The 18,054-nt window shown below is 35.4% G+C and overlaps 5 protein-coding genes across 7 annotated transcripts; 4 read left to right on the top strand and 1 right to left on the bottom strand.

Annotated features, from left to right (window-relative positions):
• Window positions 1-3,624: 3,624 nt before the first annotated feature.
• LOC105226217 (probable protein phosphatase CG10417) lies at window positions 3,625-7,977 on the top strand. Of its 3 annotated transcripts, XM_011205041.4 has the most exons (9): window positions 3,625-4,126; window positions 4,229-4,539; window positions 4,608-5,508; window positions 5,560-5,769; window positions 5,827-5,895; window positions 5,957-6,007; window positions 6,066-6,379; window positions 6,444-6,641; window positions 6,714-7,977. In XM_011205041.4, exons 2-9 carry the CDS (start codon window positions 4,429-4,431, stop codon window positions 7,203-7,205), a joined length of 2,346 nt encoding a protein of 781 aa, XP_011203343.2. In that variant the 5' UTR covers window positions 3,625-4,126; window positions 4,229-4,428; the 3' UTR covers window positions 7,206-7,977. The 3 variants fall into 3 exon arrangements, with proteins under 3 accessions (XP_011203343.2, XP_011203342.2, XP_011203341.2); XM_011205040.4 differs by having other exon boundaries at window positions 3,630-4,126; window positions 4,232-4,539; window positions 4,608-5,769; XM_011205039.4 differs by having other exon boundaries at window positions 3,630-4,126; window positions 4,608-5,769.
• A 552-nt stretch (window positions 7,978-8,529) lies between these two features.
• On the top strand, window positions 8,530-10,584 carry LOC105226216 (BTB/POZ domain-containing adapter for CUL3-mediated RhoA degradation protein 3). The gene is made up of 3 exons (XM_011205038.4): window positions 8,530-8,744; window positions 8,811-9,138; window positions 9,213-10,584. The coding sequence occupies exons 2-3, from the start codon at window positions 8,973-8,975 to the stop codon at window positions 9,932-9,934; spliced, it is 888 nt and encodes a 295-aa protein (XP_011203340.1). The 5' UTR covers window positions 8,530-8,744; window positions 8,811-8,972; the 3' UTR covers window positions 9,935-10,584.
• Window positions 10,585-10,906: 322 nt separating this feature from the next.
• LOC105226213 (intraflagellar transport protein 20 homolog) lies at window positions 10,907-11,582 on the top strand. Its single transcript, XM_011205032.4, has one exon. The coding sequence runs from the start codon at window positions 11,053-11,055 to the stop codon at window positions 11,446-11,448; it is 396 nt and encodes a 131-aa protein (XP_011203334.1). The 5' UTR covers window positions 10,907-11,052; the 3' UTR covers window positions 11,449-11,582.
• Window positions 11,462-12,738, bottom strand: LOC105226214 (INO80 complex subunit B). The gene is made up of 2 exons (XM_011205033.4): window positions 12,613-12,738; window positions 11,462-12,560 (listed from the first exon to the last, which is right to left on the bottom strand). Exons 1-2 carry the CDS (start codon window positions 12,626-12,628, stop codon window positions 11,572-11,574), a joined length of 1,005 nt encoding a protein of 334 aa, XP_011203335.2. The 5' UTR covers window positions 12,629-12,738; the 3' UTR covers window positions 11,462-11,571.
• A 150-nt stretch (window positions 12,739-12,888) lies between these two features.
• LOC105226215 (60S ribosomal protein L18a) lies at window positions 12,889-14,086 on the top strand. Its single transcript, XM_011205036.4, has 2 exons — window positions 12,889-13,046; window positions 13,492-14,086. The coding sequence occupies exons 1-2, from the start codon at window positions 13,029-13,031 to the stop codon at window positions 14,005-14,007; spliced, it is 534 nt and encodes a 177-aa protein (XP_011203338.1). The 5' UTR covers window positions 12,889-13,028; the 3' UTR covers window positions 14,008-14,086.
• Window positions 14,087-18,054: the final 3,968 nt, after the last annotated feature.

Raw genomic sequence — 18,054 nt, 5'->3', positions numbered from 1 at the left:
TGCAAAAGTGTGCTCAAAATTACGTAAAGCATACTCGTGTATGCAGCTCAAACTCTATTTAAGGGGTTATATACAGTTAGAAAGTCGAAAAAAGCGAATTTTCTAGAATATTTTGTGATAAAACGTTAATATTTATCGATCCAAAAATATTTACACATATTAGGGTATATTTTAACTGTATTTTAGGACTTAGTATGAGTAAAAATATTATTTGGAAAGGAACTCCAACTGATCTTCGGGAGCTCCTCTTAAAAAAGACGTTTTGCAGTGATCACTATATCTCAGAACTGAATCTTCTAAAATTAAAAAAGCAAACAGATTTTGTTAAAGTAATGTTAAATCTAATAATTAATTGGAGGAATAAACAAAAAAAAAAGTTTGACAAAATGGCGGTTTCATAATCGATTTTTTGAAAATTCTAACTGCATATGTTAATACAACACGATTCAATCAACGATCAACATTACTAATGTGAGAGCCTAAAAGTAGGCTAAAAAAACACGAAAGTATGGTATATCTGTTGAGGAAAAACGTTTTTTTTTTTGGTGACATAGTAAAAATCTCTTTATCAAAACTAATGATAATTTAAAGTATAAAATTCGAAGAATGTTGCGGACAATTTTCACGAAAGAAATATTTAAAAACCCCACAGTTGCAGCAATTATTCCAACATGTCTCGGAAAAAGTAGTCTTCCGATGTCCCTCATAACTTGTTGCTAGATTATTATAAATCAAAATATCAAGATTGATTCGTTAGATAATAATTTTCCCTAAGAGATTTTCGAAATTCCTAATTTTCAGATTTTAAAACGCTTTAGAGATAATTTTTCATGAAGTTAGGTTAGGTAAGATTAGATGGCTGACCAAAGATCGCACGTGGACTGCTATATGTGGTCATTTGTGAAAGCATAAAAAGGAAGAACTCTGTGTTCGAAAAAATATTGTAAAAATCGCCGAAAACTTTCAAATGTATGCTATTTTTATGAACCTGGTTGTACCATAAACAGTTCTTAGCGCTCTTTTAGACAAATTTATGTATAAATCTGCTATGTTATCGGAGCCTTATACATATGTATATATGAAATATAATAATTATAGAAAAAATATTGTCAAGCAATTTACTTATTTTAGACACTGTACGAGCAACGGGTCTAAGCCACATATTCAACATGCTTCCAATTACTTTGTATGCAGCTTTTAATGTGAAGTGAAGCGACGCGCCGAACAGATTTTTTCGAAATCTGCAAACAGCGGCGTGCACGTACCAACCTTCAACAACACACCTGCATATATAGTAACACGAATATATGTATATATACATACAAGCCTACATGCAAAGTAAAATGCAAATATATTTATTCTTGTAGGTGTATCAAATAAAGGAGCAACAACAGGCAAACGTAGACTTCATGGCCATAACCTTAACTTTTGCCACAACTCCCCCGCACCGACAGCTCAACGGCTGCCCGTGCATGACATTTCTCCTTTTGGTTGTTAGTTGTTTGCAGATTTCCAAATCAAATTTTGCATGTGACTTTAACAAATTCGTCCTTGAAATATCAACGTATTTCGGCTGTTGCACACCGCCGCGTGGCTGCTTCTTCTTCTGCAAGGCACAGATTGACATTGCTCTGTCGCTGGTATGCTTGACAATTTTCCCTAAATTTTTTTATTTTTTTATTTTTTTTTTTTGCAATATACGCCGTTAGCTCAATTTTTGCCCAATTTTATTTTTCTCTTGTTTATTTCATTTCGTCAATTTTAGTTTTATAGCGCATTAGGTAAGAGAGCGTACGTAAATGCATAGCTGGGAAATTGCAATGACGAAATTAAGCTATTCAAGAATGAGAGCGAATTGCTCGCGTTTGATGACAATGCTTGAGGCAGGTAGGTGGATTGATTTTTATTTCTTTACTTTGAATTTAAAACTGAATATTTAGCATATTTTAAATGATATTTAATTTTATTTTAAGTTTAATAATAAGTCTTTTGATAAGTTAAGATACATCTCAGCAAGAGGTACGGGGTGTCAAGGTTCAGTGGAAGCAGGGCCGTTGAAAAAAATGAGATCCTCTGATCCATTAATTTATAGATATTATATTTCTTAGAAAAAAATTTACCATTTCTTTACTTTTTATATACTAAATAATAACTTGATAATGGTCGGGTTAAATATCGAGAAGAAACATTGATGAAGATTTGTAAAAATTGTATTTTTAATTGATGTTGACCGCTTTTCCGGACTATTTCAGGTCTTCCAAGCCGTAGTTGCAGCCATTAAGATAGCATTGTAAAGCTGATGAGCTTACAAGAAAAGGCACCCTTGAAACGCTATCGGTAGAATAGGAGCGAGCTAGATAGCTGGGCTTTGCCGAAGCTTGGGCAGCACTGGGTCATCATTGGTACTTGCGCAAGCTTCTCTTTTCTGACCTATTCGAACCCAAAATATTAACCAAAATGATTTTTATTAGAAACACAACATCACTCAACTTCAAACCATTGTTTGTTTGAACTCTATATCAAAATAATTTCAAAGAAAAGATTCAAACTTCGTATCCCGATTTGAATGATTTACTGTAATTTGATAATAAATTTGAAAGTAAAGTAGTTTTTTCTATCTTTGGTAAGCAAAAGGAGGCTACGATCTAAAAGATTGGAAGAGCAATTGCCTAATAACAGCAAAGCACACAGAAACTAGGATGATAAACTTGACTTTTAAGAAATTCGATGTACTTATGTAAGTATGTAATTGCAGTTCAACCTGTTCACTATCTGCATTCGCATTTTATGCGTTGCATTAGTTTGAATATTTATATATATAAAAATACCTACAAACCTGTGGGTAAGTCGGCGATACTTCCTAACTTCTTATATCCTTTTACGTTATCATGATTGCACACGCACATATGTACATGATCTGCACTCGAATTCCTTAGCACTATAATTCATCAATAATAATAATATTTCATTAGCATCCGGGAAATGGGATGTTAAACCATTTTTTCACTCAGTTTTTAAGAAATAGATATACATATAAGTAGCCTATACCGCTGTGGACACAATTTCATTTACTATAAACTCAAATTATAAATAACAACTTTTAACTTTATATCCTTTAATTTATGAAATACTTTTGCTAATCCTAATTTTAAATGAAAATTTTCAACTGATTTGAACTGTCAAACGGTTAAAAAAAGCAAAGTAGGGGAAGTGAAATGTAAGCGTAAAGAAAACTACAATTATACCCAGCAAGCGCGCATTTGTGTATTTCCTTAATATAAACATTTTCGCCGTTAAGCGGTACATATGCATATAATGCTAAATAACAGTTTATGAATATTATGCAAACATTTCAGCTTTTGACAGTATTACATCACAACCATAACATCATATCTATTTTGACGCCGTTGAATCATAACTGCGATTGCCTATAAATGACTTTACCGGATTTGCTAAATACTAGTAATATTAAATTAACCTTACTTTAAAAAATACTTTTAAAAACAAATATCATTATAAATTTTCAAAATATATTTCATTCTTAATTTAAATATTAATTGTGTAAACAAAATTTGTCTCATATCAATCGTAATTGTAAACGAATTCTTTTCGATAATAAATCTGGCAACCCTATATTTATCCACGCTTTATGTTTTTTATTCCTTGTGCTGCGGTTCTTCATAAATTTCTTTTAATTCGCCAATTTCATTTTCGCCGCCACCGCTGCCTGCCACTAGTACGTCTGCGTCTGCAGGTCAACGCCTGGAAAAAACTTTGAAAATTGTTGAAAAATATTGCAAATAACACAATAAATCAAAGAAAACCGTACCAAAAGGTGCAGAAAGTGTTGGTGACAAGGAAAAAGAAAATAGTTTACAAAAATTTGCAGTGCTTTTGCAATTTATCGGTGCGAAAAAACGCCGAAGTAATAAAAAAGAAGAAGAGTAGCTGCAAGAAGCATCACAAGGGGACAGCATTGCAAGCGTTGTTGCCAAAAGAAGGCGTTGGATACACACAACGAGGAAAGCTATCCAAAGCCAAAGACAAGGAAAGCAAAAAATCAAGAGTCGGGGCAAAGCAAAGGCGAGAAATAAAATCAATTATTTTAGGAAGGGGTAGTAGAGTGGTAAGTATTTGATAAAGAACGCGCCTGGATATTTAGTTTATTAATCGATAACTAAATAAAATATTTTTTCTCGTTTGCTACTTCCACGTGCTATATAATTAGCAGCGTAAGTTTTGTTCCCGCTTTTACCGCTCATAAAATACCGGCCTTAAGTGTGTATACATCGGTAGCTAATCTACGCTTCGAATATAAAGCATTGATTTTCCACAATTGGAATTTGAATTCCTTGCTGAAGTGTTTGTGTTTTTACGTGTTAAATAAATTTCGCCGCTAAACTGTTTTGACGCGTTGTGTACTGCAAAATGGGCGCGTACCTATCCGAACCAAAAACGGACAAGGTGTCTACGGACGAGTCTAATGATATATTGACAGTGGGAGCTAGCTCTATGCAAGGTTGGCGCAATAATCAGGAAGTAAGAGATTACACATTAAACAAAACAATTTTGATTTTACTAAGTTCATAATGATTTTTTTATAATAGGACGCTCATAATTCCATTTTAAATTTCGATACAAATACCTCATTTTTTGCCGTTTATGATGGGCATGGGGGCGCCGAAGTGGCTGCCTATTGTGCGGATCAGCTACCGCATTTTCTAAAGAAATTGTCTACATACAAAGATGGCGAATTTGAAAAGGCTTTAAAAGAAACATTTTTGGGTTTTGATAAAACACTGCTGGAGCCACAAGTGGTAGAGATATTAAAGTTTTTGGCTGGCGAAAAAGGTTTTGATGGCGATGATAGCGATGCCCATGAGGATGATGAAGATTTTGAAGATTTGGCTGAACTTCACGAAGAGAGTCATTTGCCTTTAGATGAAGTCTTGGAAAAATATAAAGGTGGACCATGCATGCCATCGCTAAAACGTGTTAAAGATGGTGCGACTGGCGCTAAACCGCAATCGCCTTATTTGCGTGGTAGGCGCGCAGCCGCTGTTATAGCCGATGCTACAAATAAAGCAGTATTGGATCCAGAATCCAAACCTGAAGGATCCTCTACATCAGCTGCCGCCACGGCTGCTGCCATATCCGGCGAAAGTGGTCCCAGTTCTTCGCACAAACCATCATCTGTAGGTACATCGTCAAAGACAGATTCCATAACTTCCGAGTCAGGTCCAAGTTCATCAAATAGCGGCAATATAGCAAAAATGGACACAGATGAGCCCGAGGAGGATTCTACCGTCAGTAGCAGCAGCTCGAGTGCAAGTAAACCTACTAATAATGTTTCTGCTGAACCAGAAAACCACAAACCTGAAAGTAACAGGGAAAAGAATTCTGCAAACGGTCCTGGAGCAACAGTGGCCACTGACAGTACATCGTCCTCGGAAAACAACAAGGAAGTTTGCCCGGATTCCTCGCATACCAAAGAAGTGGAACAGAATGGTAGTGTATCTTCATCAGAGAAAAAGCCAATTAAAAAACAGAATGCTGCAGGCGCAGAAATGGACACAACTGTCTCCGGTTCAAATGATGCTGCGAAGAGAATACAAAATGGCACCATTGGAAGTACATCATGCTCTGCAGCAAATAAACAAGTGGCTGGTAGCACTACAATAACTTCCACCAGTAAGGAATCCAAGAAGCTTAAGAAAACGGATGTAAGTGGAGAGGAAGAATCCACCGATGATGATGCCGATTACGAAGGTAAATTGTATAGATGTTTTTCACTTTGTTTAAATAAATAATACTTTTTTTTTACAGATAATACTGAAGAAGGTGATGCTAGACACAGTTTGGTGTATTCCTCTGAAGACGAAGAAATTGAAGAAGGTACGCAAATTAATTTACTTTATAAGCGCTAAAGTTAACATGATTTTACTCTTTTGTTTAGCTGAGAATTCAAGTGTATATTCGTCCGATGAAGAGATTGAAGAAGAAGAGGGTAAGCTGTTCTTTTAACACAACTTTATAAAATTAATACAAGTTTAATTTTTTTTTAGAAGAGGATGAAGAAACCGCACTTGCCAACGAGCAATTCTGTGCCGATATGATTGAGGAGCCCGGCAAGGATAGTGGCTGCACTGCTGTTGTCGCACTATTAAATGGTAGAGATCTATATGTGGCGAACGCTGGCGATTCGCGATGTGTAGTTTGCCGCAATGGCAAAGCTATCGACATGAGTTTAGATCATAAGCCGGAAGATGAAGAGGAATCAGCCCGTATTATAAAAGCTGGTGGTCGGGTGACTTTAGATGGTCGTGTGAATGGTGGCTTGAATCTTTCCCGTGCTATTGGAGATCACGCCTACAAAATGGTAAGCATATCGGAAACAATTGAATTTAAAAAAATTTCAACATAAAACACGTTTTATTGCACAGAATTTGGAATTGCCCGCCGAAGCGCAAATGATATCTGCGTTACCGGATGTGCGAAAACTTATTATCACGCCAGAGGACGAATTCATGGTATTGGCTTGTGATGGCATTTGGAACTATTTATCTAGCGAGGAAGTTGTCGATTTTGTGCGTCAACGTTTGAAGGACGATTCCAAAAAGATGTCACAAATATGTGAAGAGGTAACCTAAGAATTTTTTTTTTGTTTTTTTTTTATAGAAATAGCATAACTAACTTTTTATTTGTTTCCAAAGCTTTTTGATACATGTTTGGCTCCTAATACCATTGGCGATGGAACGGGCTGTGACAATATGACAGCAGTCATTGTACGTTTTGAATCCAAAATTTTGGATTTACCAACTAAACTAAGTCCCGAGGAAATTGTGCTTATTAAGGATGTTACCGCTAAAACTTCTAACACTAACACGCCCACAAAGAGTGAGCAACCATGTCTTAAACGCGCAGCCTCCCCAAGTTCTGATGACAATTCCAACGAAGCCGAAAATGCCAACAAGACCAAACGTTTGAAGACTGACGAGGAAACCACCTCAACAACAACCAACGCAAACAAGTCCACAGTTGAGACATCTGCATGCAGTAACAGCGATGCAGCGGCCAGTAGCAGCACTTCAGAGGCAGCGGCAGCAGTTGCAAGTATTACGGATCTAAAGGATTGCGATAGTAACACTACGGCCAGCAGCAATGATGCAGCGGATACTGATAATATCGCAGTGTCCTCGACGTAAATACATAAATATAATAATTTGTTAAAAGCCAACAGCAATTGGAGTGTGTGGATTCCAAAATTGGTTGACTCCATTTAATATATAAAGAAGGGATTATATGTTTAATTTTTAAGAAAATCACAAAATCTCGTCTGCATGAGAGTTCTAATTTTCACAATGACTAATATTAAGATTTTAAAGCGATTCGAGAGAGAATCAACAATACCAAGTTTACAGTGGATTCTTGTAATACCTTTTGTACGAAATATTGACCAATCCAATAGCAACAAGAACTGGAGTAATATTTTCTTGAGTTCATCATAAAAGTAAGGAATAAAATAAGCTCTCATTAGTGAAATTTCTGACAGCTCAAAGAGCGCATATTTTAATTTTGACTTCAGTATACGTTTCATTTTGGCGTTGGAAGTTGTAACGTACACTCATTGCACTCTAATTACACCGATGATACTTTAGATCAACAGACCCAACTATTCGTAATTATCACACTTTATTGTTGCATATCCGTAAGCAAGACGTGCACGTACATACATACATACATACACAGAAGTGCATTGTGGGAAGTGAATAATAGCGATGGCGGAGCAGCATTTTAATTTTCATATAATACACTTATATATTTTGTAAAGTAAATTACAGATAACTCGTACATATACAAGAGGGCATAATTTTAATTAATTTACAAAATCAATATATACACAATGAAATGGTAAATAAAATGAAATAAAATACTTAGTTTTTAAATAAAGTAAGGTCCCCAACAGTTATAATAAAATGTGGAGTTTTTATGCTTTACGATTTTAGAATACAGACAATGGCGTGAGTATATACATAGCATAAATAAGTATTTAAAAATATAAAGTTTGTTTTATTAGTGTGTGACATCAAATCTAAGGCTAAGATAAAACTTCTATACCTTGAAATTAAACGAAAATCAATGTCGGGAACTTAACGAAAAGTAAAAATATCTGCACATTCTCTACCTAACCGATCTATAGATTGCGTCGATGGCACAAAAACAGCTGTTTGCCAAAATGTTTCAAAGATTTCAACAAATAAAAATGTATTTTTTGAGTGATAATTTTGTATTTAGTTCAGTTTGTTTGTAAATCACGCAAAAGCGACAAAATGCAAAGACGAAGTTCCTTAAAAAAAATTTTTGTTTTGATATGAATAAACATTTTTTTCTTTTTAATTGCAGCATGAATTATGACCGATAGAATTAGCATTTTGCATACATTAATAATTCCTCAAAAAATACGTGCAAATCAAAATCCACCAAAATTTATTACAAAATGTTTAATTGACGATATGGCAACTATGGTCTTAAAATATTTGTCAACTTGGTGCATTTGTGCTGTTTTCTGCTCCTCCCAAATATATATTTTAGTTTGCAGCTGGATAGAAGTGCTTCTTAAAAATGGTGTAATTTTGATTTAACAAAGACTTCTAAATATACACAAACGCAAAATCCGGATCATTAAAGTGATTTTTTAAATCGCTAACTCTCTCAACAAAACACAATTCGCTCAACTATTCTAGGTAGCAGTCTAGGCAGATTACAAAACCTGCAGTATTTTTATTAGAACCTCTCATTCTGGTTTAAAGGTCGTCAAAATTGATACCGTCGCAATAATAACGTCGAGCACCTGCAACGCCAAAGATAGCGTTTGCAAAAGCTCTAGTGGCGTTAGTCTAGTGCCAAGTTGTAGTGGTGCCGTTGGAAAAGTGCAGTTAATTCCTGGACCAGGACTAGTGGCTACAACTAAAATGTCGGGTGATCAAAAAACCCTTCTAAAGGGACACTCATCACAGTATGTAAAGTTAAACGTGGGTGGAAGGTTGTACTATACAACAATTGGTACATTGACGAAACACGATACCATGTTAAGTGCAATGTTCAGCGGACGCATGGAAGTGCTAACAGATTCAGAGGGTAAGTGACCAATGATAAATTCTACCAATAACTTTAGATTTATGTATGAAACTTTTTAATATGCTCCACTTTAGGTTGGATTTTAATCGATCGTTGTGGCAATCATTTCGGCACCATACTAAACTATTTACGTGACGGTACAGTTCCATTACCAGAATCTCATAAAGAGATAGCCGAATTGCTTGCCGAAGCAAAATATTATTGTATCACCGAATTGGCCATGTCTTGTGAACGAGCACTTCTGGCACACCAGGAGCCCAAACCAATCTGCCGTATACCGTTAATTACTTCACAAAAGGAAGAGCAACTATTGATTAGTTCGTCGTCGAAGCCCGCAGTTATTTTGGTAGTGCAACGACAAAATAATAAATATTCGTATACAAGTACATCAGATGACAACTTACTGAAGAATATCGAACTTTTTGATAAGCTGTCTTTACGTTTCAATGAACGCATATTATTTATCAAAGATGTCATTGGACCTAGTGAAATATGCTGCTGGTCATTCTATGGACATGGCAAAAAAGTTGCTGAAGTATGCTGCACTTCAATTGTGTATGCCACAGACAGGAAACATACTAAAGTCGAATTCCCAGAAGCGCGCATATATGAGGAAACGTTGCAAGTACTTTTGTATGAGAATCGTAATGCACCAGATCAAGAATTACTGCAAGCAACATCATCAGTGCGCGGAGCCGTGGCTGCGCCCGGTATGCAGCAGTACACCAGTGATGAGGAGGAAGAACGCACCAGTCTGGCGCGCTTACGTTCGAACAAACGCAACAATCCCACATGATTCATGAAACAATATGTTGGATGACAACGCACCGCTCTTCCCTAACTTTGGAGGGATGTTAGCGGAGGTAGTGTGTAAATGGCCAAAGAAATATACTATTATGGGGATATAAAAGCACCCGTGCGCGTTTAATATGATATAAAGACAAATTTACTCGTAAAATTAAAAAAATATACATATGTATGTTCAGAACACAAATGATCATACCTACAAAATCACTCAAATGGTCAATATTATATAAATCCTTAAAGAAATCTAGTATAATGCAATGCAACGACCTTTATTTCTCATGTTCTGGTTTTGCATATTAGCATACATATTTTAATGAATCAATTCGTTAGAAATATTTTTTCACCACATAACACCATATGCATATGTTGATCTGTTGCTTAACAATTCTACACGCTATAGTATTAAACGCACATACACGAACATTCTCATTATCAGTTTGCAATTTACAAATTGCTTTTAAGTTGTTTATTTATACCATTCCGTTTAATGCCGGTGGGAAACTGATAAACGCGGTTTAAATTTAAAACTAATCTTTTTATACATACATACACGCAGGCAAATTGTAAGACCCACATATAATTAATTTGCAATACCAACAAATAAAAATGATTGATGAATCAAATATTTGTTTGAATATTTTAATAAAAAAATAACTGGGGAATAGAGATAATAGACGCACTTATAAACGTATAACTTACAAGTATTGCAACAAAAAATATAAGCGAAAAAATATGATAATATCTGACTACAGAGTACAGAATTATTTATTAACACAATAGTATAACCGATGAAAATAATTTGTAGTAGTTGTAGATATGAGTGGGTTAAAAAAATTTTAGCAAAAGCTGTTAACTATGATTTTCTACAGATGTTACGTGGAAAAATATTGTAAATAAAGGACGTATACATAATTTTCTTACTTGTCAAAAGTTTTATCAGGATATAAACTTTTGTTGCTATGACAATTATTAAAGAGGTAAACAAAACAATTCTTAAAGCTACCTGAGGTTTAATTGTTCATAAGAATTAAACAAATATTAGTATGCACATTGAAATGCTTATTTAGCAAATCAGTCGTAATATTTAGTATCAGTAACCATAAAAATATGTCGGAGGAACTAGAGAAAGCCGGATTGTATATTGATGACATCTATAGGCTGCGTGTCCAAGATCCAGCAATTGCTAACGAAACAAATGAATTGCGTGACGAGTGTTTGGAATACGCCGACAAATTGCAAGAATTTAAAAAATATGCCGAAGATTTTCATAATATTATAAGTGGCTTCGCAAAAGATGTTGAAAAAGAGAAATTGAGAGCTATCGGTACACAGAATTTGCTGAAAACTATTGCGAAGGAACGACAGGCTGAGCAGCAGGTGTACCAGAGTAAAATCCATGAAAAAAATATTGAATTAGAAAGATTACGTAACGAATATCAGTACTTACAGCGCATAGAGTCAGAGCAGCAGGAAATAATTAATAATTTTTTGCTGAATCAATGAAATCATAACACATATGTGCATGCTTATCAACATTTTAAATAATTTCGGTATTGTTATACTCACTAAATGTAATAGAAAACATAAACTTAAATTAATTTTATAATTTAAAATATACTGCAATAATTAGCACATGATTTGTCGAATATTTTGTACGTTTTTGCGGTAACAGGCAAAGCTGCATAACGGCAAATTTGTTTTGGAGCAATTATACACTTTTGGATTATTGCATCCAGTTATACCACACAATTGCACTTTGGGTGGTGAGATCGGCACTTGTGCTGCCAGTGGAAACTCGTGTTCAGCCGGTAAATGTATGTAGGCGCCATCTAATGTATTACGATATGTGATCATCGGTTGAGAAGTCTTTGTCGATTTGTTACGTGTCGCATTGCGCTGTTTACTCTCCTGTTTTTTGAGTAAACGTTCCATGGTTTTCTTCTTGTCCTTTTCACGTTTTTCATCGGCAAGTTGCTTGCGTTTTTGTGATTTTAGCTGAGCTTTTTGTATATCTTCTGCCGTAAGTGGTTTTTCTTTTTCACGATAACCATTCGGTAAAGACATAAGTAATTCTCCGCCAGGAGAAGGCTCCTTATCCGTATTACGTTCATACATTGCGCGTTGACGCGCTGTCATCAATTTTGGATCTTTCATCTTTTTCAGCTCATCATCCATTTCTTCTAATTTTCCGGATTCGATCGCCGTCAACCAGCGCTCCTCCTCACTAGAAGTGCTACTATCACGTCGTTTCTTCGACTTTTTGTTGTTTGCTGCATTGAGGTTAGAACCAGGAGTTGCAGATGCTGCTGGTGAGCTACTGGCAGCTGTGCCAGGTGCCGACTGTTGTTTTGGCACTGATTTTTTGCTGCTGCTAGACGCATTTTTGCTACTATTCGCTTTTGTTGGAGTATGTGTAGGAGTCGGGGTACTGGGAGCTGATGTAGCTGTGGTGTTGGCAACTTCTTGTTCGTGATCAACCACATCAACTACATCGATCATTTCAGCATCGTATATTATTTCTTCTTTTAGCGATGGTGAGGATGTTGATGTATTATTAAGATTAGGAGAAGCAGTCGCATGCTTAGTTTTTTTGCTGCGCTTCTGTTCCTTTTGATCTGTAATAAGTATTATGTGTGTAATTGGAAATCATTTTATAAAATTACATACCTTCCCGTTTTCCCATTGTAGAGGTCTTTTAATAAATATCTGCAAATAAATAATTTGTTTTATATTTGATTAATAAATGTAAACAACTTGTTTATAGCGCCATCTGTCGATTTGTCGATAACAAACACAGTGGCTCTAAACATACTAAAACGCTCTAAAACCACAGGTTAAAATTATTGATACAGATGTTATTATTATATAAAATTAACATAAGATTTGAACATTCTTATACGGTCCAATAACGGTGTCTATAAAAAATTAATACTTTCCATATATTAAAATAAAAAACTTGAATTGAATCAAAAAATTTTTCTTTAATGCAACCGTGTGTTGATAAATGTCACCGTATCAACCCTACAAGTTAAGGTGTGAACTTGGTTTCGGTTTTCTCTTCCTTTTCTGTGAACGCTGCTAAAATGAAAGCCAAGGGACAGGTAATTTTTCCTCAAATTTGTTAAATTTTAGTTAAAAATAAATGATTTTTGCTGGATTATGATAATTGGAAGTAAAGATAAAAAGTGTAGTGCATAAGTGTTAACAAATAAATCCGAGAAACACCCTTAAAATTGAAATTATGACGTGCGCATACCAACGTGCTTAAATCGGCGGCGAGGAGCTGTCATTTCTGATTAGACACGATGTTGGGTAAAAATTAATGTGCGATTATTAATAAAAACACTTTAATTTGTACTTACAACACATGGAATTCCTTTCCATTAACTCTTTCCAAAATGTTTTGTGAACAGAAAAACTTGTGCATTTATTTTTTACTTTGCATTAGAAGTCATCTGTCAGAATTCCATTTTAACCTCAACTTATGGAAACTTATTTGTTTATTTCTGTAACTAATATCGGTGTTTTTGAATTTTCTCTTTACAGTTGAAAGAATACGAAGTGATTGGCCGCAAGTTGCCAACCGAGAAGGAGCCACAAACTCCTCTCTACAAAATGCGTATCTTTGCCCCGGATAACATCGTGGCCAAGTCGCGTTTCTGGTATTTCTTGCGTCAATTGAAGAAGTTCAAGAAGACCACCGGTGAAATTGTTTCATTGAAACAGGTCTACGAAACATCTCCAACCAAAATTAAGAACTTTGGCATCTGGTTGCGTTATGACTCCCGTTCAGGTACCCACAACATGTACCGTGAATACCGTGACTTGTCCGTTGGCGGTGCCGTAACACAGTGCTACCGTGATATGGGTGCACGTCATCGTGCTCGTGCTCACTCAATTCAAATCATCAAGGTTGACTCTATCCCAGCCAGCAAGACACGTCGTGTCCATGTTAAACAATTCCACGATTCCAAGATCAAGTTCCCATTGGTGCAAAGAGTACACCACAAGGGCAACAGGAAATTGTTCTCATACAGAAAGCCAAGAACTTACTTCCTGTAAGCTGCATTGTAGTTATTTTTTAGCTTTTTGATTTAAAATAAAATGAAAGTCGTTGAGACCGTGACTTGTGTGAAATAAAGTGATTTTTTTATTGTTAAAAGTTGTAGTAATGAGATTCGTTCAGTGCGGCCGAAGCTGTATAAAATAATCAGTGTGGTGCTTTTTTTAGAAAGGAAGATGTGTTTCATGTTTTATTACATCGCAAGGTAAACATCTTCCGGTGTCTAATTTCTTTAAGAGGCTGCAGTTTACAATAGAGAAGATAAATTTTGTAACAAAAATTGGTTTAGCATCTAACAAACAATATTATTTTTTATGTTTGTTGTTATAATCCCAGTGTTGGAGGTAAAGTTAAGCTTGGTTGTCATCGATGTCATCTAACGTCAGCACAAAGAAACGTGCTATTTGGACAATGTCGGCCCAGTAGGAAGAATGTTGGTAGATGAGTGGGGTTTGCAAGGAGATGGTTAGACCGATGCGGGTGTTGTAGCTGGATATTTATTTAGTATGTCGTGTCGATTCTGGATAAGTAGGAGTTTAACCTGCTACAGTATTCAGAAGGAAGCTGGGCAAGAGTTATTTATTAGTAGTAGTCAATGGTGTTAAATAACAACTTCTTGGAGGCCATTCAATGCCACAATTTCTTGAAATCGAAATCTCCAAACTTTTCTCACAATAATTCGGTTGTTGCACGTGCTGTGTGGCACGTAACTCCGTCTTGGAGAGCCAGATGTTCTTAAATTCACGTTCTTCCAATTGCGGCCATAACAAGTTGGTTGTCATCGGTCTTTACCGTTTCCATTGGCAGTAACGGTGCCATCAGCTTCATTTCGAAAGAAGTACGGACCGATGATTCCACCAGACCAAAAATCACATCAAACTGTCAATTTAGGTGAATGTGATAGTTTTTCATGAATAATTTGTGGATATTCTTCGCACCAGAATTGACTGTTTTGCTTATTTACGACACCACTCAGATGAAATGGAGCTTGATCGGAGCAAATGTTTTATTCTTTTAAATTGTTGTCGTTTTCAAGTGTTGGATGTAAGGACGAATCCTTTCTCAAAATCCGCCAGGTTATGATTTGATACCGTCCCAATTCTTGAGAATTGACAAATTGCCGCCTTCAGCAAAACTCGCGTTCTGTAAAGAATGTGTTTCGCGCGTTTCACGATCACCCATCTTGACATCCAGAATTCATTATTGGATATTATTCGACTGAATAGACCACGTCCAGTACGCAGTGAAGAAAATATACGGAACTACTTGGCGCATTTTATGCCGAGATCTTAAATTGGAAGCGTTCAAGATGGATTAATCGATTTCTCCAAAAACGATGCTGGTGAGAATGTAACCGTCAATGGTGATCGTTATCGTTATGATTCAAATGATAATAAACATTTCCTATTCCCGTTTTTTCTTTAAAAAACTAGTGAACCTCGAAATGGATCAGCCTTTATAATAACCTACATGTTGGGAACGGAATACTTTTCTAAGAAGAACAATATTTTTTAATATAGCAATTTGTTGCCAATACCGCCCCTACATATGGCCAACGACAAACTCACCATCACATGATTAACTCACCTTTTGGAAAAACCATAATTATATAAATAAATAAAAAATGCAATTATTACAAAGTTTTTTTTTTTTTAAATTTATGGTTTAAATTTATTTATAGTAAATCTCATACAACAATAATAGCATTATGACTATGGATAATTATTATGCTTACATAAGTATTATGCATATCAAATTGCCACGCCCTTTGAACTACACTTTATCGTCACATATTCATGTATGTATTTATATCAATTAACAGTTAGGCTTCCAACGCAATACATTTTTATTTTTAAATAAAAAATACTTGGAAATTTAACAGTAAAGACTACAACTGAGAACAAAAACAGTAAGTACAAAAAGAAGCACAAATTTCAACAAAGAAAAAAGAAAACAATTCATAAATCACGAAGGAATTACATGAAATCCGGCTTTACCACTTCGTAATCGGTGGCGTGAAGTGGCCGCAACGTGGAAATCCCTTTGGCACTGGCGGCCAATCGTTTGGCGTGCCCACCTGAAACACCATATTCATGCCGATCGCGATGTGAAATTGAAAATGGCAATGAAACAGCCAAACACCCGGATTGTCTGCACGAAACCGCAACACGGTGTAACCGTTATTCGGCACCGCCACCGTGTCCTTCAGCGCGGGCTTGAGAAAGCGACGCTCCAACAGACCACGCCTATCCAACTCCAGCGCATGTTGCAGATTCATGCGTTGCAACTGTACGTCCGGTGAGCGACCCATGCCGAGCACGACGAACGGCGTGCCATGCAAATGAAACGGATGACTGATATTAATCTGCTGCACCTCATCTACAAGCACCACCTCGACGACGGCGTTCAACGGTATATCCACTTTATGCACGCACTGACAATTTTCACCACACCTGGCGGGACGATTGTCGCTGTTGCAAAAATACTCGGGCGGTATTTCGTTGTACTGCGAGAGTATGGCGGACGGCGCCGAGACATAGGAGATTTCATCGATTAATGAGACCAAGTGATCGGCATCCGAGGCGACTGTAAAATGAATATGCAGGAGATTAGTATGCTTGTGTGTGGAGAGTAGGTGCGTGTGAGGGGAAATTTGAGTTGTTGGAAGTAATTTTTTTTTTAAATAAGTTTAAAATATTCTTTTTTTATTTCAAAATAAATTTTTTTTTTTTAATTTTAAAATATTTTTTTTTTTTTAATTTTTTATTTTAAAATAATTTTTTTTTTATTTTTTAATATTTTTTCATATTTTGAAAATATTTGTATAATAGAAAACGAACTACTGTGATTAATATTTTGACAATTTTTTTGGTTGTTTCAAAGAAAATTCGTGCACTAATGCATGCTAATTGTTTTTACTTGAGGTTTATAGCGTAACTAAGTGGAGCAAAGCTTGTACTTACCGTATATAACGGGCTTGTGTATTTTTTTTTATCAGATTAGTATGCGAAATTTTATTATGCTTATATTTTAATGAAAAAAATTAAATAATTTTATATTTAATTACAAGTAACACTATGAAATAGGCTACTGCAGTGACTTTGAGCGACACAAAATATTGTAAATACATACATACAAATATCGTACATTAAATATAGTATATATATACATACAAATACAAATACAATGAGCAATCAAAATACAAATAACTTAAATTACAAAAATGTTTGCATGTGAAGTAAGAGAGTTTACGCTAAAAGTACAAAAATTACGCATATTTGAGAGTTCAGAATAACACAAAGTGAAATTAAATAACGGTACATTGCAGCAAATTTACTAAATACATACAAACATATATAAATGTAGCTATAGAAATAACTAAACAATTACGAATAAGCAAATGAGAATAATACAAATATTGGGTAGTCGAAAAAGTCTTTTCGTATTTTGTCAATAGATATCGTTGCAGTCGTATATCTCCAGTGCTACCAATCACATTGTGTCATACCATATAGTGTTGGAAAGGTGAGATTTTAAGCTTCATTTAACCAAAAAAAAATTAAATTCGGGGAAGTTGAAAAAAAGTTGCAGCTGTTCAAAAATGAGTGAAAATAATGAAGAAATTCGCTATATTTTGAATTTTTTTTATAAAAATGGGAAGAATGCCACGCAAGCCACCAATGAAATTTGTGAACTTTACGGAGACGAAACTGTATCAGTTCGTGCAGTTCATTCGCTCGCTTCCGTTCGGGAAATTTCGAAATCGCGATTAACACTGATGAATGTTTTACACTGGTGGCATAATGCCTCTAGCGGAAAAATGACAAAAAGTTATCGACCAAAATGGTACACATTTGTTTATTTATTTATTAGTATAAATATAAAAAAAAAATATAAGTTGAAGTTTCATTAGAAATACGAAACAACTTTTTCGACTACCCAATACATAATAGTAGCGAGTACAAATAAATTAATGGACACTTGGTGCGGATTCGGCGAAAATATGCTATTTACAACAAAACAAAATCGAGTTGGCACGCCCATAC

The sequence above is a fragment of the Bactrocera dorsalis genome, chromosome 3 (assembly GCF_023373825.1).
Source record: "Bactrocera dorsalis isolate Fly_Bdor chromosome 3, ASM2337382v1, whole genome shotgun sequence".
Classification (NCBI taxonomy): domain Eukaryota; kingdom Metazoa; phylum Arthropoda; class Insecta; order Diptera; family Tephritidae; genus Bactrocera; species Bactrocera dorsalis.
The sequence above is the reverse complement of the archived record's forward strand: the minus strand, read 5'-3'. Positions and strand labels throughout refer to the sequence as shown.

What these genes read in the sequence shown, in the direction of transcription:
- LOC105226217 (XM_011205040.4), top strand. Translation starts at nt 4,429, where the DNA reads ATGGGCGCGTACCTATCCGAACCAAAAACGGACAAGGTGTCTACGGAC. An exon ending in AGACGAAGAAATTGAAGAAG is followed by an intron (nt 5,896 to 5,956) that starts GTACGCAAATTA and finishes TCTTTTGTTTAG; the next exon opens with CTGAGAATTCAAGTGTATAT. An exon ending in GAGATCACGCCTACAAAATG is followed by an intron (nt 6,380 to 6,443) that starts GTAAGCATATCG and finishes TTTATTGCACAG; the next exon opens with AATTTGGAATTGCCCGCCGA.
- LOC105226216 (XM_011205038.4), top strand. Translation starts at nt 8,973, where the DNA reads ATGTCGGGTGATCAAAAAACCCTTCTAAAGGGACACTCATCACAGTAT. An exon ending in AGTGCTAACAGATTCAGAGG is followed by an intron (nt 9,139 to 9,212) that starts GTAAGTGACCAA and finishes GCTCCACTTTAG; the next exon opens with GTTGGATTTTAATCGATCGT.
- LOC105226213 (XM_011205032.4), top strand. Translation starts at nt 11,053, where the DNA reads ATGTCGGAGGAACTAGAGAAAGCCGGATTGTATATTGATGACATCTAT.